The sequence below is a fragment of the Choloepus didactylus genome, chromosome 10 (assembly GCF_015220235.1).
Source record: "Choloepus didactylus isolate mChoDid1 chromosome 10, mChoDid1.pri, whole genome shotgun sequence".
In the NCBI taxonomy this organism is placed as follows: domain Eukaryota; kingdom Metazoa; phylum Chordata; class Mammalia; order Pilosa; family Megalonychidae; genus Choloepus; species Choloepus didactylus.
The window spans coordinates 38,613,005-38,638,767 of record NC_051316.1 but is presented as its reverse complement, the minus strand read 5'-3'; the positions used below and the strand labels follow the sequence as shown (position 1 = coordinate 38,638,767).

At 39.2% G+C, this 25,763-nt stretch overlaps 1 protein-coding gene across 2 annotated transcripts in view; it reads right to left on the bottom strand.

Moving 5' to 3' along the window:
- The window catches only part of GNA14 (G protein subunit alpha 14), a 237,777-nt gene that overhangs the window by 115,871 nt on the left and 96,143 nt on the right, over positions 1 to 25,763 (bottom strand). For both annotated transcript variants that reach the window (XM_037798089.1, XM_037798090.1), the window contains exon 2: positions 7,172 to 7,356. In XM_037798089.1, the coding sequence (XP_037654017.1) occupies positions 7,172 to 7,356 (185 nt within the window). The remainder of the gene's footprint in view (positions 1 to 7,171; positions 7,357 to 25,763) is intronic.

Here is a 25,763-nt window from a genome sequence, read left to right as displayed (position 1 = left end):
TGTGTTAGGCAATGGTTTCTTATGACTTTACACCAAAAACACAAACAACAAAAGAAAACAAGTAGATAAATTGGACTTCATTCAAACAAAACACTTTTGTACAAAGGTCATCACCAAGAAAGTAAAAAGATAATGTAGAGAATAGTATAAAGTATTTGGAAACCATATTTCTGATAAAGGTTTAATATACAGAATATAAAAAGAACTCTTACAACTCAGTAACAAAAAGACAAACCACCCAAATAAAAAATGGTAAAGGACCTAAATGGACATTTCTTCAAAGAAGAGAAACAAATGGCCAATAAGCACATGAAAAGATGTTCATTATCATTAGCCATTAGGGAAATGCAAATCAAAACCACTATCAGATACTATTTCACACCCACTAGAATGGCTACCATTAGAAAAATGGAACAGAACACGTACTGGTGAGGATGTGGTGCGATAGGAACCTTAGCACATTGTTGGTGGGAATGTAAAATCATACAGCTGCTGTGAAAAAGTTTGGTGGTTCCTCAAAAGTTAAGCATATTGTTACTGCAAAGGAGAGGCTAAGCCTACTTCTAATTGTGCCTAAGAGTCTCCCCCTGAGTGCCTCTTTGTTGCACAGATGTGGCCTCTCTCTTTCTCTAAGTCCTCTTGGCAGGTGAACTCACTGCCCTCCCCTCTATGGGGGACCTGACTCCCAGGGACGTAGAGCTCCCTAGTAACGTGGGATATGACTCCTGAGATGAGCCTGGACCCAGCATCATGGGATTGAGAAAGTCTTTTTGACCGAAAGGGTGAAGTGAAATGAAACAAAATAAAATTTCATTGCCTAAGAGATTTCAAATGAAGTTGAGAGGTCATTCTGGAGGTTATTCTTAAGTGCTATATAGACATCCCCTTGTAGTTTTTAGTGTATTGGAATAGCTAGAAGGAAATACCTGAAACTGTGGAACTGCAACCCAGTAGCCTTGACTCCTGAAGACGATTGTATAACTATGCAGCTTACACAGTGCAACTGTGACACTGTGAAAACCTTGTGGCTTTCACAGTGTATGGACAGATGAGTAGAAAAATGGGGACAAAAATTAAATGAAAAACAGGGTGGGATGGGGGGATGGGATGTTTTAGCTGTTTTTTTTTACTTTTATTTATATTTTTATTTGGAGTAATAAAAATGTTCAAAAATTGAGTATGGTGATGAATGCACAAATATATGATGGTACTGTGAACAAATGATTGTACACTGTGGATAACTGTATGGTATGTGAATATATTGCAATAAAACTGAATTCAAAAAATAAAAAAAAACACCTTCTGTCTCAAAAAAAAAAAAAAAAAAGGTTAAGCATAAGCAATCCCACTTCTAGGTATACACCTAAAAGAACTAAAAGCAGTGACTTTCATAGATACTTGTACGCAGGTGCATACAGTAGCATTATTCGCATTAGCCAAAAAGCAGAAGCGACCCAAGTGTCCATAGCAGATGATACATAAACAAAATGTGGTATATATGTACAATGGAATATTATTTAGCCATAAAAAAGGAATGAAGTTCTGAAACATGTTAAAACATGGATGAACCTTGACGACATCCTGCTGAGTGAAATTAGTCAGACACAAAGAGATAGATATTGTATGATTCCACTTATACGAAATAGCTAGAATATGCAGATTCAAAGAGACAGAGTAGGCCACAGATTGTAGGAAGAGGAAGAATGGGGTACAGGGTTCTTGTTTGGGGTGATGGAAAGTTCTGGTAATGGATGGTAGTGATGGTAGCACAACATTTTGAGTATGACTGATCCCACTGAATGGTATGCTTGAAAGTTGAGATGGGAAAGTTCCTGTTGTACATATATTCCTACAATTTAAAAGAGAGAGAAACTAAAGAGACAATAACAACTAAATGCAGTACCTGAACTGGACTGGATCTAATAATGGAGGAAAAAAGGCCCAGAAGGACATTATTGAAACATATGAAAAAACTGGACTATAGACTGTAAGCTTTATCTCAGTATTAAATTTCCTGAACTTGATAACTGTACTGAACATAGGTACATAAGTGAATATCCTCATTCTTAGGAAAAGTACATGGGACCATTAAGTGTTCAAGGAACATGATGTATACAACCCACTATCAGATGTTTAGAAAATGGATAGATGAAAAGATAGACAGACAGACAGTGAGATAGAAATAAAGGGAAAGAATGATACAGCAAATGTGGCAAATGTTGGTGGATCTGGGTAGGGGGATGCTGGAATTCTCCATATGGGTTTTATATTATTTTTGCAACTGTCCTATGAAAGTTTGAAATTATTTAATAAAATGTTTATTTTTTTAAAAAAACACCCCTTGTGCCTGTCCCATCAATATTAGACTTTCTTGTTTAAAGTTAGAGATCTGATGCTTAAGTCTTACACCAAATGAATTACCATCTTAAAAAATACCTGTTAATGACTTGTCAAAATATATAACTACTTAATTTCCTAATGTAATATCTCTACTCACAAAGCAAAATTATAAGATGTTTTTATTAGAAACAAACCTACACGTTGGGCATGTTATCAACATAATCTGCAACTTGATTTTTCTTTACCTATCAAAAATTATAAATTTTCCATGTAGCACAGTAGGAAAAGGAGGGAGAGAAGGTGTGCCACTCATGAGTCTTCAGGATGATGGGATGCAGCTACTTCCTCCATCACTGGAAGCCTCACAGCCTAATGCTGTGCTACTCTCTGGCAAGACTCAAAGGAACCCAACACAGAATCTGCCCTTGATTCTAAGCTGTCACCTGGAGATGCTGTCAAGGCTACAGTCATCCAGTCTAACAAAGGCAGCCCTGCATGGCTGAACAAAACAAACATCCTCAATGCAGGGCACTCAATTTACCTCTGGGTGGGTATTAACTCTGTCATTCTGCAGAAAAGATTAGCAGAAGACTCCTGGTGGTATGGAAATGGTTGCTTGGAATCATTTGGAAAGGCTGATAGGAAAGCAGTATCCAAAATGAACACCTCCAAATAAAGTACAGATACATATATCAGTGGTTCTCAACCTTGGCTGCACCATCAGGATCACCCAGGAAGTTTTTTTTGTTTTGGGAAACGGGGAAAAAAAAACAAAAACAAACAAAAAAGCACTCCAAATGCTCCAGCGACATTCCACGTCACTTAATTTGTAATCTCTGGTCAGTGTTACACTGGACATCAGCATAAAAGCTCCCCGGGGGATTCCAGTGTGCAGGCAAGGATGTGAACCATTGTTTTAGACTTTCTATTGACTGATAAATCCAGCAGTCAGGAGAGGAAGAATTCCAAGGAACCGAAACTCAAGATCCTGGAGGAAGTGATGAGAAAGGCATTCATACACCCAAATGGAGGACCTGCAAAGCCTCCAACAGAACTGGGAGAGGCCCTGGAGATTTAGAAAGATTCAATTGCTGTTGGCTGGATGGCCCATGCTCACAGACTCAACCGGGACTCTGAATTCAGCAAAAACTTCTGATGGAAGAGTGAGATGCTTTCTGAAGGGAAATTCAAACCTTAGACTACTAGAAACATTGTAGTCTAAATTAGGTCATTGGAGTGGAATGGCAGCAAAATAATCCTCTTACTGTTTCTCTCTCTTTTTTCTTTGGTTGTTTTTGTTTCTGAGATGAGCCCTTAAAATTAAATTTGGCTAGAATGCATGCAAATATGATGTGACCCCAGTGTAGTTAAAAATTCCTGAAAGCAGGAGGGCAGGGAAGAAGCTGGGGTGACCTGCCGAGAGAGCTTGTAAACCACCTTCTTTTTTTCTAGAAATCACTGCCTTTTGAGAAGCCAGGCAGGTCTACTCTTTGCCTTTGGGAAATTCTGTATTGAAATCACTCAAGCAGATTCTGCAGAACCTGTAAGAGGATCAAAAAGATTTCCCTCACTGCACGACAAGGCTAGAATTAGAATGTTCTAGACATTGCAAACAGCAAAAAATATGAAGCTCTGCTGGCTTCAGTGAACTCATCACCAGTAAATATGAGTTATAAGCTAACTCAGACTTAGGAGCTTTGCCACTGAGCAAATGCCTTTGTAATATTTATTTGAGAAGTCATAAATTCTAATGTGCACTCATAACACACTCCTGTGAGACATTCATAAAAATTAAGGCTTATCAACAGAGTGAGCAAATATGCATGAATCATTTCTTTAAAAAAAAAAAAAGCAGGCAAAGTATAAGAAATAATCTCAGGGCTATATCTTAATTGAAAAAACATGTTGGTTAAAACCCAAATGCTCAAGTAAATCTGATAAGTTTCTTTTAATAAGCTGCCTTTTACCTAATAGGCAAAGATTTTCAACTACTTTGCTGAGCAAAATTTAAAATAAAACCCTCTAAAGTCACTTTTTTTAAGAAAGTGTTTCCAGCTCTGAAAGAAACAAATAATGGAAATAAATTCTCAGCAAGAGGAAATGAGGGAAGGATACAATAGGATGAAAATAAAAGCTATGAAAGTTTTTTCTTGTCGCTGCATTAACCAATTTTTTCAAGTTATGTAATACGTCATAAAGAAAAGAACATCTCATGCTTCTTATACTAATTACTCAATATTACTACTAGAACACTGAACATTTTTGATCATATTCAGAATACAGACCTAAGCACAGCACCTTGTCACAGTTTTGTGTTTGGAATCAGAACCAGGCCACGGAGAAGATTATTTGGAAAACAATAGGGAAGGAACGGATGGACGTGACCTAAACAAGCGACAGAGGTAACAGTGAGTCCATTTTTGGTCTTGAACTTGTTCCAGCAATAACCTTATATTTCTCCAGAGCCATTTAATTTGTAAAGCACTTCCTTTCGCTCACACTGGCTTATGAAGTAGACAGAGCATATGTTATCTGAACTTAATGGCTGGGGAAATGGAAGACTAGAGAGGTTACCCAGCTTCCCCCAGGGCTGCGGCTGGAAATCACAGCCCTTGGACCAAATGCTCTTGTGGCCTGTTTCTGTACAGCCACATCAATAATTTTTACATTTTGTAAATAAAGTTTACAAATCAAACCAGGCAGTTGTCTACAGCTGCTTTTGTGCCACAGAGGCCAAGCTGAGTAATTGCAGTGGAGACTGTGTGACCCACAAAGCCTGAAATGTTTACTCTCGGACCTTTTACAGAAAAAGTTCACCAACTCCTGCCCTAAACCCAAGAGAGCTATGAGCACAGCCCAGAATTTTGGGAACCAGTCCAGGGTTCTTTCCACTCAATCATCTGCCTCTGCATTTGCCATTTCAGAATGTGGTTCATCCCAGGCATGTATTGGAGGGATAAGAGAAATTCATGGAGCATGAATCCAAGTGCTTACTGTAGAAAGAAAGAATGCAGGTACAGCAAATGACAAAATCAAGTGGATATGGCCTTTTGAAGAAGAATTAAGGTAAGAGAAAAGAGAAAGTGATACCATGTCAAACCCCATAAACCCTTTTTGCTTAAAATATAAATTCAAAGTACCTCTAGAAGACCTTGAGGAAATTTAAAAAAGAAAAGAAAAGAAAAGAAACAGAGGCCTTGACTGCTAAATCTGATTGGGTTATACAAACACACACTGAAAAGTTAAGAAGAACTGACTTATGCTTGAGCCTTTTCTTCCTAGTAGGCCTGTAACAAAATACAATTTTCACCTGTGAATTCCAAGCTGCTCCTGGTCATCCCACCATCACCGGCAAACAAAATATTTTACAACAGAGGAGGAGAGATGAACTGAAATCACATAAGAGCATTGCTCCCATATCTCATCTCTGACATAATCTCTGTAGAAGACCAAATACCTAAAATCCATTGTGTAAAATCAAATTCCTAAATATATTGTATAAAGCAATTAAAAAATAGTTGTATACTTTCAAAACAAATATAATGCATACACTCAAAACCAACACATAAAGGAATCATTAACCTCACTTCTAGAATCTTCCAATGGTTCAGTCTGGCACTATCCAGACTGTACGGAACTCACCCCAGACATTTTGGCATAACTCTTCCCCACCTATTCCTATGGAGGTTAAGACTGAAGACAAGATATGTTTCTTCATTTCCTCACAAACAACAGTATAGACATGAGGTTCTACACATAATGCAAGGGTAAGTCTGCAATTTTGTGCATACTCGGTTTTCCTAAATAATCCAGTTAGTGAGTAATAAAAAATAAAAAATTTTCGATTGTTTTTAAACTCTTTATACTTCATATGCAAAAAATATACATTCATAAACTTCCCACAAGTTCATGACAAGGTTTTCCTTTGGGTTCACCCCAAAGTCCATGCAATTCTGGCAGTTTCTTAGCTAAATTATTTTTTTAATAGATCCATGAGGAACCCATCTTCTATAGAATTTCTCTCTTTATCATCATATTGTGTTCTAACAGGATTATTTTAAGTATTCACTATTTCTAATCTAGATTCTTAATAAATTTAGACAGTATTATTTGCCTGTGGATTTGCATTCCAATATACCACATAAAATTTTATTTGCCTCCTTCTAGCCCCTTCTAACTCATTATTTCCCTACAGTCTTCAACAGATTTGTATTTTCAATAATTGGTGGTGATAAGTAAGCAAATTGTAGCTTAACAGCATCATTCTGTAAGAGTTCATTGCTAGTTGAGACACAAGCATTGCTCTCATAAACTACCCCTTAGTTCCCAAGAAGGGCTAGCTCCCAGAATAAACAAACAAAACCAACTGATTGCTCTGACTAGTCTGCAGGGCATTTATGAAAATAGTTCCTAAGACTGGGAATTCTTGAAAAGCTGGTCACTGTAACCCCAAATCTGCCATTGCTCCAATGAAGAAATTAACTCAGTATCTCAGCTGAAAGAGGAAATATATATATATTTCTTCCTTTTCTATACCCCTGCAATTAGCAACAGAAATGACTGCCCAAACTTCTGAATCCTTGCAGACCTGGTAACATCACACCGACCACCAGGAAAGAAGTCCTGCAGACACAGGAACAACTAAATTTATCAGTGTGAGGCTGGAAAATGGAGCCACTGTCTCCACGTGCCCCTGGAGTATCTCCATCCTGGAGAGCTCCTTCTGGCATCTTACCAACACTCAGTAACTGTTTCTGCTTAAAGATGTATGCTAACCAAAGTGGAAAGGCATGCACTTACACATAGGGCAAACACCCGTGAAGCGCTTTACCTTATTCTGCTCACACACGTATTGAATCCTTAAGTTGTCCATTGCTCTGATCATGGCTTGCATGGCGGTGAATATATTTTGGTACACCAGCTTCGTGAACCCCTTTCTGTCTTCATCGCTGTAACCACATCCATGGATAATTCTCATTTGCTTGATAAAAGTGCTTTTCCCACTTTCACCAGTACCTATACAGAAAATACAAATGAAAATCTCAATCAGCAGGCTTCAAAAGAAATACACTGAGAAAGGAAGGCTCTCCTGCCTGGGTTGGCTCCAAAGGAAGATGAATACATTGATGGTGTGGCCTTGAAAAGTGCCTGTCAAATGCTTCTTCAGTTTCTGGCTGCAGTATCATCCAAAGAGCCAGGCTAGAGGGGTCCTTGCCCTGGACCCTGTACTTTAGAAGGCCTTGAACTTCACCCACACAAACACACAATGTACTAACAAGCACATGAACTTCGCTGTCATGTGGAATAACACTTAACACCAGCTCTTGTGATTAACACTGTTTGGGCCCCAGGAAGATGCATCCCCACATCCCTTGCCCTAAATCCTTGAAACAATGGGCAACTGTGGCTAGAAGCCCTCAATATTTGACAGTTTGGCCACTGCTTAGCATCAGAGTGCAGGGAGGATTTAAGCAGCAGAAATGCTTCGATAAAAGATGATTAATTCATCAATTCCTTTCTTTCAGATACATGAACACAACTGATCCTTGCACAGTGAAGCAGCATCTCCCAATTGTGCAGAGCGTCTTTTTTCTTTTCTCTCTTTTTGCTTCTTTTCACATTCCAATTTATAGTTCAAGAAGTACTCAAAACTCACATTTGTACATGGCAGCTGAGGAATCTCATTTTACAGTCTTAAACCACTCATATTGCTTTTAAATTTGTATATATGTGGGTATAGACATAACATGGGTGAAATATGACACCAACAGTTTACATTACTGTTAGATCTAGATGTTGCCTTAAAAGATGTTAAAAATTGTGATATAAGTGACAGATTTATATTATGAGATTAAAATTTCTTCTGAAATTCTCTGTGATAAAGAAGATTTATCACATGGGATCTCATTACCATGTTTGGATCATGATATGTTATATTCATGGTTTATTTCCAAATCTAAATATTACTTTAAAAATTTTTATTAACAATTCAGGTTGTTATGCTCTCAGCAGAGCAGTGCTTATTCAAATCAAAGTTAATGAAAAACTATCTCAGAGCAAAAATGACTGAAGAAAAGTTGTACACTTTGAATGGGAAAATCTGATATCCCATCTCTCAGCCACCCAGTGTGCTAAGTGGGTAGAATTGACTTCAACCACAGCATAAATAACCGTCCACAAACACGCAAGGCCTAGATGTCTGTGCCGGTTTGAATGTATTATGTCCCCCAGAAAAAGCCATATTATTTGATGCAATCTTGTGGGGCAGACATTTCAGTGCTGATTAGATTGGAATCCTTTGAGTGTTTCCATGGAGATGTGACCCACCCAATTGTGGGTGATGACTCTGATTGGATAATTTCCACAGAGGTATGGCCCCACCCATTCAGGGTGGGTCTGAATTAAATCACTGGAGCCATATAAATGAGCTGACAAGCAGAAGGAACTCAGTGCAGCTGAGAGTGACATTTTGAAGAGGAGCTACAGCCAAGAGGGACACTTTGAAGAATGCACAGAAGCTGAGAGAGTAGCTACAGATGAGAGACAGTTTGAAGACGGTTGTTGAAAGCAGACTCTTGCTCCGGAGAAGCTAAGAGAGGACAAACACCCCAAGTGCAACTAAGAGTGACATTTTTGAGGAACTGCAGCCTAGAGAGGAACATCCTGGAAAAAAGCCATTTTGAAACCAGAACTTTGGAGCAGACACCAGCCATGTGCCTTCCCAGCTAACAGAGGTTTTCCGGACACCATAGGCCATCCTTCAGTGAAGGTACCTGATTGTTGATGCATTACCTTGGACACTATGGCCTTAAGACTGAAACCGTGTAACCAAATAAACACCCTTTTATAAAAGCCAATCTGTCTCTGGTGTTTTGCATTCCAGCAGCATTAGCAAACTAGAACAACATCTTATCCTGATCCTCTGTATAGGGTATGAATTATATCTCAATAAAGCTTAAAAAAAAAAGGAAAGTTGTCCACCACATTTCAGTCAAAAGAACACAAAATATATGGAACTCTTAATTAGAACAACATAATTAATGATTTACCTATAAGGGAGGCCAAAAATTATGGGATATGAAATAATTTATTCATTATAAATATTATGTTTTTACTTATCCACATTTCTTTGACTCACCAATGAACACCCAGACTGTGCAAAAATTCAGTCCAATCATTTTGCTACTTTGCCAACTTTCAGTCATATAAAAACACAGTTGTACACGTAACACAGTTATGGAGACGTGTTTGTCAGGGTAGGAGGACAGAACATATGTATAATAGTTTGTCATCTTGATTATCACCTGTATTAAGCCTTCTGGGAGGTGGGCCTCCATCTGTAAGCTACCAGGGTGGGAGCTGTCACAGGGGCTCTGAGGAACACTTATGGGACTGGCTCAACTTCAGGGTGTGGATAACAGAGATAAAAACCCTTCAAATCTGATAAGCAGCAATTTATGAGTCTTCCTTGTAGGAAAAAAATGTGCCTTCAGATGGATCCTCCAAAACCCAACCCTGCTTTTGTGTCTATCTCCCCACCCTCAGCTCAAAACCCTCAGTGGGTTTCCCACTCTGCTCAGGAAGGAAAACAAAACTCAATGTGGTTGACAAGGTCATGAAGCCCGGCCCCTACCACCTTCTCCTGCCTCTTCTCACAACACACTTTCTTCCACTCTCTATGCTCCAGCTGCACTGGCCTTCCTTTCAGATGTCCCCTTCTTGGGGTCTTGAAACTTGCAGACCCTATTTCTGGAATGGTCTTCCCACCTCCTACTCACCGTGGCTCTTGGCTCAAATCTCATTCCCCAGGGAAGCTTTGCCTGGCCTCCCTGACAAGGAAAAATCCCATATTATAGATTCTCACAGCAACCACAAATTTTTCTTGGTAGCACTTGTCCCAGTGCACTTTTGTCCATTAATGTGAGTCTTCATTTAACACGTATCACCCAACCAGCTTATAAGTGCCACGTGTGTTTTAACTGACTCTGTCTCCCCTTCTGCTAGGTACAATGACTGACACTTGGTATATGCATAACAAGTATTTTGAATATATAAATCAAAACACTGAGAAAGAATTCCGTTCCCTCACTATTCCCAACACGGGAAAATCTGATAAGCCATCTCTCATCCACCCAGTGTGCTATGTGGGTAGAACTGATTTTAACCACAGAATAACCATCCACATGCAAGACCTAGAAGCCTCATCCTGATCCTCTGTGATCCTTTCTGGGCTACCCACCTGGTAATGGCTAACAATGTCTAACATTCGAGTTCTCACTTCGGGCCAAGTACTCTATCGAGTTTATTTCCACTGACCTCACAACCACCCTTTGAGGAGTGCACTATTACCATCTTTATTTTACAGATAAGGAACCTGGGACTCAGACTGGTTACATCATCTCCGCAAGGTCACACAGCTAGCAAGAGAAAGAACGGGGATTTCCTTAGGTAATTGGACTGCAATGACAGACTATTACCCAAGACGAAAGTCTGGGTCAAGACCGAAAAGACTTAGCAATATGCTGCTAATGAGGACTAATCTGGAGCTCAGGGCCCCACACAGAACTGTGTCCCTGGCTGACCCACCAGCTCGCAGACCACACAGCTGGTGCGCAAGGAGGGACCTTCACACAGGCGAGCATCCTTTGCCAGCCATCTCGCTTCAGCCTCCAGAGATGGGAAAGGTTGCTGCTGTCTTCCTGTGTCAGAGCTGAGGAAACTGGCTGGGAATCAGTGAGAAGCCCAGGTTGGGTGCAAACATGGGGCTGGGGCTAGAAGTCAACCTGCTGATCCTCGGCCTTCAAGGATCGTCACCTCCCCTGGAAAGATTTATCTTCTATTCCACCCCTAAGCAGGTGAGCCTGCCCCCTTGGAGCTCTCAAGGTGTCTGTGGACACCCTGGTGGCAGCACACAAGTGTTCCCTAATTGTTTGCAAATATAACTCTCACAACACCCTTGGTTCCATAATGGAAGAGCCCGAGATTCACTCATTTGGGTACCACGAATCCTCTACCTGACACACAGTGTTCAAATAATTTTTAAATGAAGGAATGAAGTAATGAATGGAACTAATGTGAGAAGTCAGTTTTCCTCCATAGGTCTTACATCATGGACAACCTCAGAAATACGCAATATGAATTGTGCAAGGATGACTGTGATGAGACCAAGCGCCCCAGAAGTCACAGTTTCACTCTGACTCTTGGCTGCCCAGACCCCAAATAACAGTGAGGATCTGTGGGAAGACCTATTACCATCAGAGCTTGAACCAAAGTCTCAGATCAGCTTAGCTCTTGTGATGGTTAACTTTATGTGTCATCTTGTCTGGGTTACAGTGTCCAGTTGTTTGGTCAAAGCCTGCCCTAGTTGTTACTATGGAGGTATTTCACAGATGGGATTAGTATCTATAATCAGGTAACCTTAAGTAAAGATTACCCTTCATATCCTGGTAGGCCTCATCCAGTCAGCTGGACGCCTTATCTACAAGAACTGAGGGCTCCAAAGGTCAAAAGAAGTTCAGTCCTAGACTTTAACTTCAACTCCTACCAGAATTTCCAGACCAACAATTTCTCCTAAGGAATTCAGATGCAGGATTCCAATATTGCCTTTATGGGAATTTCCAGCTTGCCCCTATCCAATGGAATTCAGACTTGCCAGCCCCATGAGCCAATTCCTTATAGTAAATCTACATATATATACATACACATATATCCTCTTGGTTCTGTTTTTCTGGAGAACCCTGACTGATAAAAGATTTCTAGTCTCACAGAATCTTGGGAGTTCCTACTTCTCCTCCTGACTACCATATGATTGATTGTCATGTTTCTTCTATTCTACCCCAGCAAGATTGAGCTAAGGTCCAGAGCCATCTTTGCTCAGCAAACATTAACACTTCTGTATCTTACATGCAAAGAGGCTGAGGAGAACAGAGAGATTATGTAACTACCTCAAGGCAAGACCTGAAGCCAGAAAAATCACTCAAGACTCAACCCAAAATTCTAAACTAAGTGAGAACCTTTTTGGTAGTAAGGACCATTCTCATAGAAGAGGCTAAAGCCAACCCCGCTGCCAGACCCAAACACAACTCTTTTTTTTTTTATTTTTAAGCCACTGAATTTTGCTCTTGGACATCGAGCATTTCAAAAAGAAAATGTGAAAAGTGATTTTAAAGATTAATTTAAAAAAAGATAATAAATGTATTTGATAAATGCCAATATTTAAAAATATTCTTCTGTTCTATATTGTAGTTATTTGAAAAATAAAAGATGAAGCAAGGAGCAAAACAGGGAGGTTAAAGGCAAGAAGACAGATTGAAAGGTACACCACTGAGATTGAAAGAAAACGAGAGGCTCAGAGTAGGAAGCACCCCACCCCCAGTAATGCTCTCATCACAATCCAATTAGTACCCTATCTTTTCCCAAAAGGTAAAACTGAGAACCAGAGACTAAATAGCTTGTTCAATGTCACTCAGCTTGTAGGTGCTGGTAGGTCTTTGTTGGTCCATGCACTTCCCATGATCACACCACGTGCTAGTTTGACATTGGTGCTTCCCCAAATACACAGCCCATGTCTCACCCTTATTTGCTTAAGGGACATCTTCCCTGGTACTGCGATCCCAACATTTGGGACTTTATCTTTGAGCCTTCAGAGCTTTGCTCTAAATGAGATGGCAGTGAGGGGTGGTGGTAGATGACAGCACCATTCTCCTGGTGAAGACAGCTGTGATGCTGTGACAAGGACCACGGAGACCAGGTGAAATCAGGCGGAGGATCTGAGTTTCCTCACCTGTTCTAGTAGAAACTCAATGCTTGAACATTGAGTACAACAATTTCATTTATTTGATGAGAGTAAAAGAAAAATCTGAAGGATATGATTTTTAGAATGAAAATTAGTGGTGACCAGAGGATTAGGTGACTTACTTTTACATCCCACTTAATGACATATTAGAATGTGTGGTTTGGGTCAGAGCACAGGCCCACTCTGCTTTCTTATCTCTTTCTGAGTACTCTCTCACCTGCTCCCCAACAAAATAAACATGCTGATGGGGGGTCTCCTATAGCCACAAAAACTACAGATAGCAAGGAGACCATGAGCCACCCCTTGGGAGCCACTGTGGGGGCACCTGGAGGGAAGAGCCTTTTGGTTGAAAGATGAACTTTGGTGTCAGGCTACCAAGGCATCCACTCAGACGGGATGGGGGACATCACAGCCCACAGGTCTTTCACTCCTGGACCCAACACTAAATACAGAGGAGGGAAAGGGATAAAATTACAATTCTGTTTCTAGATTCTCTTCTAAATATAAATAAGGGAAAGTGCTCTCTTTGTCAGTTTATTATTATTTTTTTGCTTCATTTTTCATTTAAAAAAAGCCAACAATAGCTGTCTTTTTAAACATTTATGATCATTAAAGCTCTGCTCTGTTTGAGGCATTCGACTGCCTTTTTGTCTTTGCTGGCTTGGCAGGGAGCTTTCCCACAAGACACCTCTACTGGAATTTATTCTGTGTTTCCAAAGTCAGTCATCTGTGTACCTACCCCATGATTTTTGTCATATTCATATGCCAACTCTATGATTATTTAATATTTGCCTTTATTTTTTATTAAAAGATTGTTATGAAAGGAAACGAATATCATAAATGGACAACCAGTATCATTTGCCATGAGTAATTAAAATAAATGTATTATAATAAAATAAATAAGACTTCAGTGATATTCCAACTAAAAGCATCTTGTCTGTAACCAGTGGTCTGGGTAACACATTTTGAAGAAGCAATATACACCAATAGTGTCTTCTTCACATGAAATGTATCCTTTCACTTTTCATCCTTAAAGGAGCCTTTTTCCCCTTGTTTTATGAAGTCTCCTGAAATTCTACCCGTGAACCTCACCTAGACTCAAAATAACTGAGAGTTGAAACTCACGTAACTGAAAAACGATCAACCAAATGTCTTAACACTAAAATTCTGAGATTGAGAAAGCAATGAGATTAAAGTTGCAACTTAATTTTAAATACACAGAAAAGCTCAAAAAACAAACAAAACAAACAAACAAACAAAAAACAGTTGCTTTCAGGAGCCAGGAGAGAATGATGGCCAAAGCAAAAGAAATCCTTTCCAACCGATAGACCAAGGACACCTGAACAAAAAAACCAATTGTTCTACAACATACTTAAAATTTAGAAACACTGCTTCCCTGAAAACCAAAGTGAGCAGCTTATAAACTTTTTCAGATGGACAGAACTATCTCTGATAGTCTGATGTCTTCTGAAACCATCTGTGAGAAGCCACTGTTTTCCGCTGTTTTATAGTTTTATACAATGTGGTATGGCATTCAGAACAAAAATGGGAACACAGTCTAAATTATCTATATGATCAGCACTCGAGAGTGGTACAGACATTTCCAGTGTGCCCAGTCAGTTCTCTCTATAATGAAAGGGACCCGTTATCTTTGGAGCCTAAAACAGAACACATAGTAGGAGCTTAATAAGTACTCATGAATGGGTATTTGTTGGTTAGAACCTACCAGGATAATTACAGTTTGGAAAACTATTGGGCGGTGGGTTTGCCTGGTTGTGAGAAGGCTGAAGGTTGACTAGAGGAGTCTGTTGGAGGTCACAACCTCACACAGAAGCAGGTGCCCTGCTCCTACTCTTTCTGATGAGGACTCACGAGACACCCCACGCCAGCCCCACAGGAAAGGCTTGGGTCTGGTTTCAGGGCTTCCTGGTTGTGGGGATGGATGAGTTCAGAAAATCCCTTTAGAAAACTTTAAACAGGAGCAGTCTCAGCAGCCAAGACCTACCCAGAATAAAGGGCTGTGACTTGGGGGCACTCTGGTTAGATTCAAATCCTGACCCCCTACTGGCAGCTGACCTGGGACCGTAACCACTCAGCTCTGTGGGAGTTTCTACACCGTGTGTGCTGGAATTCTGATGTGTATTTTTCTAAAGATATCGATTTGTGAGAGAATCTGCTTAACATTGGAAAAATTCCAGATGATTCCCTGTACCGGAGAAGAGTAGAATCCTCTCTGCAGGGAAGGGAGTACTCAAAAATGCAGATTGCTGGGCCACTCAGTTCACTCTGACTTACCCTTGCAGGAGACTGGGAATATGTATTTTTAGCAAGTGCTGTCAAAGTTCTCATCCACCTGGTCCACATTATGTTACCTGGGCCTGGAATGTTCAAGCTTTTCCATCCCGTTCAGTTTAACTAATGAATTTGTACGCCAAGTTCCTATTTCTTTTCTGCATGAATACTATATCCCTGTGGGAGTTCTGGTTTTCAATTTCCAGGTGGAAAACCTTTTAAAGGGCCATTAAGTTTCACTTATTCAAGTCAGTCCTGTCTGCTCTGTCTAGCCCCTACATCACCATCCCAACCATGTCACGTTTCCAACTTCTGTTCTTGCAAATAGAGGAGATGCTGTTTTGCACCATAAAAGGAAAAGTAGCAATGTCCTAGGCAACAGAAGAAATAGAGACAGGATTCATGGCCCCTGCTGCAACAAAAGAGGTTAATACAAGGTTTTTGAAACAAAAAGGAAAAGCTGAAAGAAATTAAGTGATGAGACTCCATAGACAGTTTGAGATAAAAAAACAAAAACAAAAACACAACTCAGCAGAATTCTATAGAGGCTGTATTATACTTGATGGTTTTTTTTAAATTAATCTGCAAAATTATTTTTCTTAACTACCCCAGAGGAGCAGAGATTCCACATATTTCCTGCCAGTTTTCTGTCATCTTTGGGCCTCATTTTGAGCAAGAGAGTATTTTCAAGGCCAAACTTAATTTGAAAGTAGTTCTTTTATCAGGCAAAGAAAAAAGATCATGTTCACAGTTTTTAATTACAAAGCATTTTTGAATAATTTGTTTTCTATTTTCAGATGTCAAAAATAATGTAATTCTCATATTTGCCCAAAGTGCATTTCAAATTTCAAATTCAGTGAGACTATAAGGCTAATTTTTACTCTAACTTAATTTGAGCTATTTACCTATACAACCAAATTTCTACTGGTTGTTCTAAGTGTGGTATTCTTCAAATGTAAAAAAATCCAATACAAATGTCTGGCTTAGTATTTACTGATTTATGTTAGGGAATAGTTGGCATTGATTAATATGCATCTCTTGTATGTGGTCACATGATCCAAAGATCTCTCTAAGACTTGCTGAAACATAATAATTGACCCTTCTATAAAGAGTTACACAACTTTGTTCGTTCTGTGTCAATAACTCATATGTATCGAGTTCCAGAAAAGTAATAAAATGTACAGAATTTTAAGAGTCAAATGTCTGTTGTAACAAAACTCTATTTTGGAAAATGCCCTGGAAATCAATTACTTTTCCTTAAAAATGAATGAACCACGCTAAGAATAGGGAGAAATCCTCCCAAATAAACTCTGTGGCTTACAGCTAAAATACCGGCAATTCCATTAGACATATAACTCATTTTACCTTGAAGGAGGGTCATGAGAACACTATCTAGTTTATTAGACTCTGACTCATAATTGTTTTACTTTCTAAAAAAAGCAAAGGTAAGTGTTCTAGTTTGCTAATGCTGCAGAATGCAAAACACCAAAGATGGATAGGCTTTTATAAAGTGGGGGTTTATTTCAGTACACAGTTACAGTCTTAAGGCCACAAAGCATCCAAGGTAACACCTCAGCAAGCGGGTACCTTCACTGGAGGATGGCCAATGGAGTCCGGAAAACCTCTGTTAGCTGGGAAGGCAGCTGGCATCTGCTTCAAAGCTCCGGCCTCAAAACGGCTTTCTCCCAGGACGTTCCTCTCTAGCAAGCTTGCTCCTCTTCAAAACATCACTCCCAGCTGCACTCTGTTCCCTCTCTTTGAGTCAGCTCATTTATATAGCTCCACTGATCAAGGCCCACCCTGAATGGGTGGGGCCATGCCTCCATGGGAACATCTCATCAGAATCATCTCCCACAGCTGGGTGGGGCACATTCCAAGCAAATCCAACCAGCACCAAAAACTTCTGCCCCACAAAACTACAAAGATAATGGCATTTGGGAGACACAATACATTCAAACCAGCACAGTAAGTATTTTCATAAATGGTTTTAAAGTCTTCCACAGTTCCCTGCCGCTTCTGCAAATTAACATTTTCCCTTTTCTTACAAAAATGTTCACCAAGTAATCTTAACAGCAGGGCACTGCTAAGACTTTGGCTTCTCAACCTTTGAAAGAATATGAGGAGTCATATAACATTAGAATAGTTACCACAAGAGTGAGTCTACAGCCAGAACTCACCCTTGCACAATAGTTATGATTGTCAAAAAATTTGATTTTGCTCATGGTAAGAAAAAAGAGAGGAATGGCACAAAGACAAAAATTGCTTAAAGGAAAGAAGCTCCAAAAAGAAAGAATTGACTTAAAATCCTTAAGCCTCAATGATGAGATGATATAGGATTTTGAGACACTGAAGAATTTTGCTGAAACACCAACAACTCAGAATATAGGAACCACTCTCCTGTCCATCCTTCCCCTCCTGCTTCAGATAAAGTTAACTAAATATAAGTGAAATACTAATTTTAACAAGTAGCTACTAGTGCAATTAAATGTAGCATTAGATTAAGAATGAAAATGAGAATTCCAACACTGTAGAACTTTAAAAGTACAATGCACTAGTATCCACCTATCTGGGATAGTTAAGAAATTATTCTCAGCATTCTGGTAAGATATGAACTTAGTTTTAATTAGATTTAAAATATATATACAAATAGGCACATGTATTTTTCAGTCTACTATTGTGATCAAACTGTGAATTTATGCTTGAAATGTCCAGTTTAAGAACCCAGGGATAGAGTAATAACAAGATATTGGCAAGGTTACTTCAACCACTTAAAACTCAGATCATGTCATGTCTTTTCTTCCTTTTTCTACCCCAGTAGCTCTGCTGACTCCTGGCCAACTCATCCATCTCCTACAGCTTCAGCACCACTTTTTCCACGAATCCCCTTGAACTCCCAGGAAGTAAGACTAATTCTCTTCTCCCTGTTACCACTATATCTTTAAGATCTATTATTGTTGCATTTGTTGGGACAAATTGTAATTATGTCTACATGTCTTCTCAGTATCCTGAGTTTCCTTTGATACCGAAGGGTCTTCCCCTTTGAACTTCAGCACCTTGGACAACACTTGCCTTTGCCTAGGTGCTCAACAAATGTATAATATTTGAAGAACTACCTAATTCCACCTCACTTAGCACTCTTCATCTAATCACCACATAGCCTTGGAATCTTTTCTACCATTTAATTTGAAGGAGTCTTTCCCAATGTAAATGCACTCTGCTCTTCCTCTTTAACTCTCCTTTCAACCCCTAATTCAGCAATGTTGTGCCTACTCAAGTCTTTGATGTCTCATCAAATGATCTTGAGTAGAACTTGATCCTCTGAAAGCAAGAAGTTTCTTCTCTGGAATACAACTGTGAATCAAGTAAGATGACAATCCAATTCAGAATATGCTTAGAGTCATTCCAATAATTATTTATTAAGCATGTATTGAGTGCCTTGGCAGGGCACTAATTCTAGGACATGAACCTCCACCTGAGTAAGGAAGGTTATCTCTCCAATTTTCTTTGCTCCTGGTCAAAATTCCATTTGAGACTCAGTCTCCCAGGAACCACAAGCTCCAGAAAGACTAAGACTAAAATATTTGGTATAAGAATTTTTCAATGTGTCTTTTACAGGGATTCAAAAATTTCCTTAAATATATTTTAAAAAAAGTATCCAAGGGGCAATCTAATGAGTTATGACTGGTAATCACCTCCAGCACCACTCATCAAGATCTATGTGGGCAGGAAGGTATTTTCAAAAAGAGGCTGGACCTCTCTTTCTAGGGTAAGCATAACAGGATGATTATATCTTCTGGTTGCCCAAGACAGTCCTAATTTATACCTATTATCTTGAAGTAATTATTAACAGAACCCTTTTTCATCCTCAAAAGTGTTCTGGTTTGGACAATAAAGCATATGGTCACCCTAAGTATAACTGGCTTATTAGGGTGGGGGAGACTTTTCAGTCTCCTTCTGGCATTAAAACTGTAATTCACTGCTTGAATATACAGCCCAAGATAAGAAAATCCATGACCAACCAACTTTTCCTTTTCATATAACCTTCACTTTGAAAAAAATCCAGCTTTTCAGTAAGAAAATTGTGGGAGCTGCTGGTATGTTTCTTGTAATGGGAGGATGTAATTTTTGACCTTGCTACAAAACCAACTCAACAATATAACACAACTAGCTGCTTTGTTACAGACAAGGGGAAAGCAAGTAAAAGAGGTCATCTCAACTAAAAGAAATCTATATGTGAGAGCTACTAATTATATCTCCAATGATCTACTAATGAGGAAAAAAAATCTTTCTACAAAAAGCCAATTTGCTGTATTTTCAAAGCCTGTAATTAAAAATAATAGAAATAGTGTTATGAGAGGAAAAAAAAGGCAAGAAAAAGTTCTTTTTTTTAAATCAATTACTGAGAAGCTTTTGCATCAGTAAGAACAAGTGTTATTCCTCAAAGGACTACGGAAGCAGAGGAAAATGACTGTGATTTAGTCTCATTTTACACCCCAAGGATACAGATATGTTCTTGTGGCCTTTTCCTTTGGAAAAATGGAGAATGCGGTATGGCCAGGTAGTTACAGTAAAGGACTCCATTTTCAGGTTGAGTATTTTTATCGTGGTGTTAAAGGGCCTATACACAGTGGAGTTCCTGCTTTATAATACAGTAGATAACTCTGTAACTTGAGTTACCTGAATTCTTTAAACCTCAGCTTCCTCATTAAGTGGGCAGAATAATACCACTCCCGTCATCTATTAATCACACAATTTGTTATGAGCATTAAAAGTACTTTAAAGGCACATTTAACTCTTGAAAACATCATTCAAATATTATCATCAGTGATAAGGATGGTAACTATGAAGAAGGAGAGGAGGAAGGAATATGATGTTTTGGAAGACTGAATGGATTTGGGAGACAAGGTTAGAAACAGTAATTACAGACTTCAAAACAGGAGCTTTGTGGTGTGTCTTGCAATAATGGGGAAGTTAGGAAAAGGTGCCTGTTTGGGAATGGTGATCACTGGCTCAACTCTCAAGGAAACTTGATACAATAATTATTGGTAGAATTTTTACAGAAATGAAAATAGGGATTCCTGCATATTTGCTAAATATAGCAAAATTTTTGTTACCCTCCAACCTCATTCCCACTTATCTTATTCACCATGAAGGCTGTTACTAGGGATGTTAAAGATTTTTTTATTTTTATTTATTTATTTATTTTTACAATTTTCCCCTCACATTTATTTTCTGTTTGAAGAAATGTCTTTCACTAAAGCTACTTTATTAGGAATAAGAGAGGTTATTAAGCTTTTGCATCAATGTTGCAACATCATTTTAATTTCTTCATTGACAATCCCAGAGTTTGAACTCAGGAAACCCAATTCCCATTTTATTTGGTCAGTATATTGGTGTTTTAGTTCACTATAGCTGCTGAAATGCAGACAGCATAAATTGGTTGGCTTTTAACAACGGGGATTTATTAGCTTACAAGCTTACAGTTCTGAGGCCATGAAAATGTTCCAAGTGTAGGCATCATCAAGATGATACCTTCTTCCTGAAGACAGGCTGCTGGCGATCCGGGACACATGTCACGTGGCAAGGCACATGGCAAGGACTGCTGGTCTCCACCTGTTCTTTTAGGTTTCGTTGCTTCCAGCTTCTGGCTTCACTGGCTTCCTCTGTATTTTTGTGGCTTTCTCTCCAGCTTCTGTGGCTTTCCATCTATGTTCTGTCTCTGAAATTCATCCTTTTATAAAGGACTCCGGTAAGAGGATTAAGATGCACCTGGGTCATGCCTCAACTGAAATAACCTAATCAAAAAGTCCCACCTCAATAGGTTTAAACCCACAGAAATGGATTTGTTTTAAGAACATGATCTTCTGGGTCCCATAAATCCTCCAAACCAACCCAATTGGTAAACTTTTATTATTATTATTATTATTTGAAAGTCTTTTGATAGGTGTTTTAGTTTTCTAGCTGCTAAAACAGATACCATAAAATGGGTTGGCTTAACAACAGGAATTTATTGGCTCATGGTTTCAGAGGCCAGAAGGCTTGCTTCCTCCTGGGGCTAGCATCTTCTGGCTGGCTGCCAATCTTTAGAGTTCCTTCGCTTTTCTGTCGCATGTGGCAATGCATATGGCAGCATCTTTTCCTTTCTTGTCTGGGTTCCGTTGACTTCCAGCTTCTTGCCTCCCCTGTGGCTTCCCCTTTTCCATGTCCAATTTCCTTTGATTATAAGGACTTCAGCCATCTTGGGTTAAGACCCACCCTCATTCCGTTTGGGCACATCTTAACCTTTAACATCCTCAAAGGCCCTATTTATAAATAGGTTCACACCATAAGACCAAGGTTGGGACCTCAATGTGACTTCTGTATGGGACATGAATCAATCCCCAACAATGGAGCACACATTCTCTATTTTGACACAAACACTCCACATTCTTACTCCAGTCCCTCTTGTCTTACACCTGGGCCATTCATACATCTATGGAACCTGCTGGGCCCCTGAAAGCAATTGAGTTTTCCAGCCTTGGACCCCATGATCTCCAACATCCTATGGCACTAAAAAAAACCAGCCTGCCTTCTCCAGCTAGGACTATAATTTTACTCTATTTCACCAAAAATCCCCTTACTCGGCAATTATGGACTAAAAATTTTCCCTTGTTAATCAGTTGTTTTGAAATTATTCTCAGTTCAGCTTTTGTCTCCCACACAACTCGATTAAAAATAGCTTTGTATTTTGAATCCTCCCACAACATCTAGAGTAACAATCTGCACAGAACAAACATTCAAATGCTTGCTGGCTAAAAACGAGAAGGCCAGTGAGACTACATCCTATGATTATTCTCATATTCCAGAGCTCAATGCAATGCCACCTTTAGAGCTAGGCAAAGGAGTCCCACATTTTAGAGGGCCTAGTTCTTCAGCTGTCTCCCCACCCAGTGGGATGAAGAGGCCATAGAGTCAAGGGGACACATCCACTTGTAGTTAATGCCCTCTCCCAAGCTTTAAGTTCATGTTCTAGGAACTTACGACCCTGAGATTTCACTGCCCAGATGGCCCCAAGCCATCCAGGAATTCTGTAGGCCCTTCCCCAGTCCATCCTCCCCTGAAGGCAGACATGCCACTCATATGCACATCTCCAGGACTGAAGGGTGGTTAAGGGATAGAAGTTTGTGAAGAGGTGTGGGCAAGGCTTAGATGTACTGGCCGGTGCATGTAAAGCCCTTTACATTGTGGTGGGGAGATGGAAGTGAGAAGGGGACAGAAGTCAGAGCTTCCACTTGTACTCTTCCCAGGCCCCGCAATTAATAAAAGTTTCCCTGGCTCAGTATACATACTCAGGGTTGGAGGGGTAAACATTCATGGCAAAATACTCTTCTTTCCCACTTTTGCCCATGTCTCACTCTCCCAGCCTGCATATATTTTGACATAGCTCAACCTAGTAGAGAAACATCAGATTTTTAGTTATTTGCTAAATGAAGAGTAGACTGAAAACAAAAGTAGTACTCATTTTCACCCAGGACTTTAAAGCAGTGAAGTAGAATTTGCAAACATGTAAGAATGGTACATATTATTTTTTAAATGTGCTAAGGTTCTTCCGAGTTTTTGGATCAGCTATATTACCCAGTGATACAGTGTGATCATATGCACATCAAAACCTACCCTGAAATAATCCTTATCACAGTACACACCTAGGTTCCAAACACACACATCATAAAATGCATTCCAGTTAAGCGCTGCAGTATGAATCCTTTCTGCAATACTAATTACAAATGCATTTAAAATATCTTCAAAGAAGCCATTAATCATACTATCACACTTAATATATATCCTCCTATAATCCAACAGTTGCCCACTTGCTGAAATCTAAATGGAATTAAACGGGAGATGGAAATGAATTAAATGGGAGATGGTCTCAACAGAACTTTGCAGAGGTCAGGTTTTCTGCAAGGAGAAACAAGATTACTTACAAACTACAGTGTGCATGTTAAAATGGTCCTACACTGGAATTTAATTACACTAGGTCTCAAGATTGGCCTGTGAGTCCAGTTTCTACTTTAAGTCCCCTATGGAAAAGAAAATTCAGTTCTGATATTCCTGATGAGGACGGTGAATATTTCCAAGCTGTCTGCTTAGTCTTCTCCTGCCCCATACCCATATACATACATGGATGCATTTTTCCCCATCATAGATTTTGAGGGAAAAATATCAACGCTCTTTGGCAAATTAGCTGAGAATTCTCATTATACTTTACACAGAGCTATTGTACCTGCAAATCAAAGATCAACATTAAAAGAATCCTTAGCTAATGTTCTTTGACACAGTTTGATGAATATTCTCTATCTGTTCTCTACCTCCTCTCCTTCAAATTCTGAATCTTCTTCAGTTCCTGGAGGATTTGATTTCCATTCATCTACTAACTTTTTACAACCCAAACTCTGTCCTGCAGATACACAGGATCTTTAAACTTTCTTCTAGATTGTGACATTTGATCAACCACTGGCTAGGATAAGCTACACCCTTCTGTCCACCCACCTGGCTCCTGCCCTCTGCCCCCAAGGAGTACAGCTGTGGATGACACAAGACTAGTCAAGAGACTAGAACAATTTGGGTCTTATCATATATGTGCACACACACATACTCACCCACTCGCCCTTCAAGTGACCCCAAATCACTAAGACATCGGGTTTTAAAGCTGCCTCTAGCCTGAAGCTGAAGGCTTCTTTCATTGCCCATCCCCTGCTCCAAAATCTACTCAATTCCAGCCCCACAGGAGGAAGTAAAGTGAAAACTGCACAGAAAGAATTACTCTCTTACCGGAAATGAATAGCATCTTTGGAAAACAAGAAACAATAAGAAAAAGGGGATGGCAGAGAGCTCTTTGTTTCTTTTTAAAAGGATAATTGTTTTTATTCTTCTTGGATGATTTGGCAGAAAACATCTGCAGTGATTTTAGAACAGCAGTATTTTCAATACAGCCTTAATATAAAGAAATTCAACACAAGAAATCAATTATTTCCCAAATGTTCTAAAATAAAATAGAAAGAATCTACAATATGCAGATTCTGTGGGATGTTTGCTTGCTCATTCGTTTATCTGTATGGTGAAGAATGAAGGGAAGGTGAAAGTGTAAGTGAGGAGATGTGCAAATCTGAGAAACATTCAGAGTTGAAAACACTGAAAGAAAATATGTTTTAAGCATTGTTAGGCTTTTAAAGCTTTGGTTTCTGGCACAAAGCAAAGGGTCTGTTGATTAACTTTCTTAACTAGAGTTGAGCTGATTTACCTCTGTTGGAACTGTATATGTTCCAAGTTATACCAACTGGTGAATTCAACTATCTTTGTTTTATGGTATGTTTTTCATAATAAATACATGCTGTTTTTTTAAGGATTCTAAGATCACCTCACAAAGATTGATTACTCTCTAGTAAAACAAAGAAAAAAAATGCAACCAAAGATCCAATTCTCCCAGTGAGTGGGCAGGGGCAACCTCTTCCAGAAACATCTACCATTGTAGCTCTCTTTAGCCTTGAAACACCAGAGAAAGAAGAATTAATTTAAAAATCATGATTACATTGCCTTGTTTTTTTTTTTTTTGTTTTTTTTTTTTTTTTTAAAAGTTGAAGTCATTTATTACAAAATGGTGGTAATACAGTTGTAACTTTTTTTTTTTTTTTTTTTTTTTTTAATCATCATTTTATTGAGATACATTCACATACCACGCAGTCATACAAAACAAATTGTACTTTCGATTGTTTACAGTACCATTACATAGTTGTACATTCATCACCTAAATCAATCCCTGACACCTTCATTAGCACACACACAAAAATAACAAGAATAATAATTAGAGTGAAAAAGAGCAATTGAAGTAAAAAAGAACACTAGGTACCTTTGTCTGTTTGTTTGCTTCCCCTACTTTTCTACACATCGATCCATAAACTAGACAAAGTGGAGTTTGGTCCTTATGGCATTCCCAATCCCACTGTCACCCCTCATAAGCTACATTTTTATACAACTGTCTTCGAGATTCATGGGTTCTGGGTTGTAGTTTAATAGTTTCAGGTATCCACCACCAGCTACCCCAATTCTTTAGAACCTAAAAAAGGTTGTCTAAAGTGTGCATAAGAGTGCCCACGAGAGTGATCTCTCGGCTCGTTTTGGAATCTCTCTGCCACTGAAGCTTATTTCATTTCCTTTCACATCCCCCTTTTGGTCAAGAAGATGTTCTCCATCCCACGATGCCGGGTCTACATTCCTCTCCGGGAGTCATATTCCACGTTGCCAGGGAGATTCACTTCCCTGGGTGTCTGATCCCACGTAGGGGGGAGGGCAGTGATTTCAC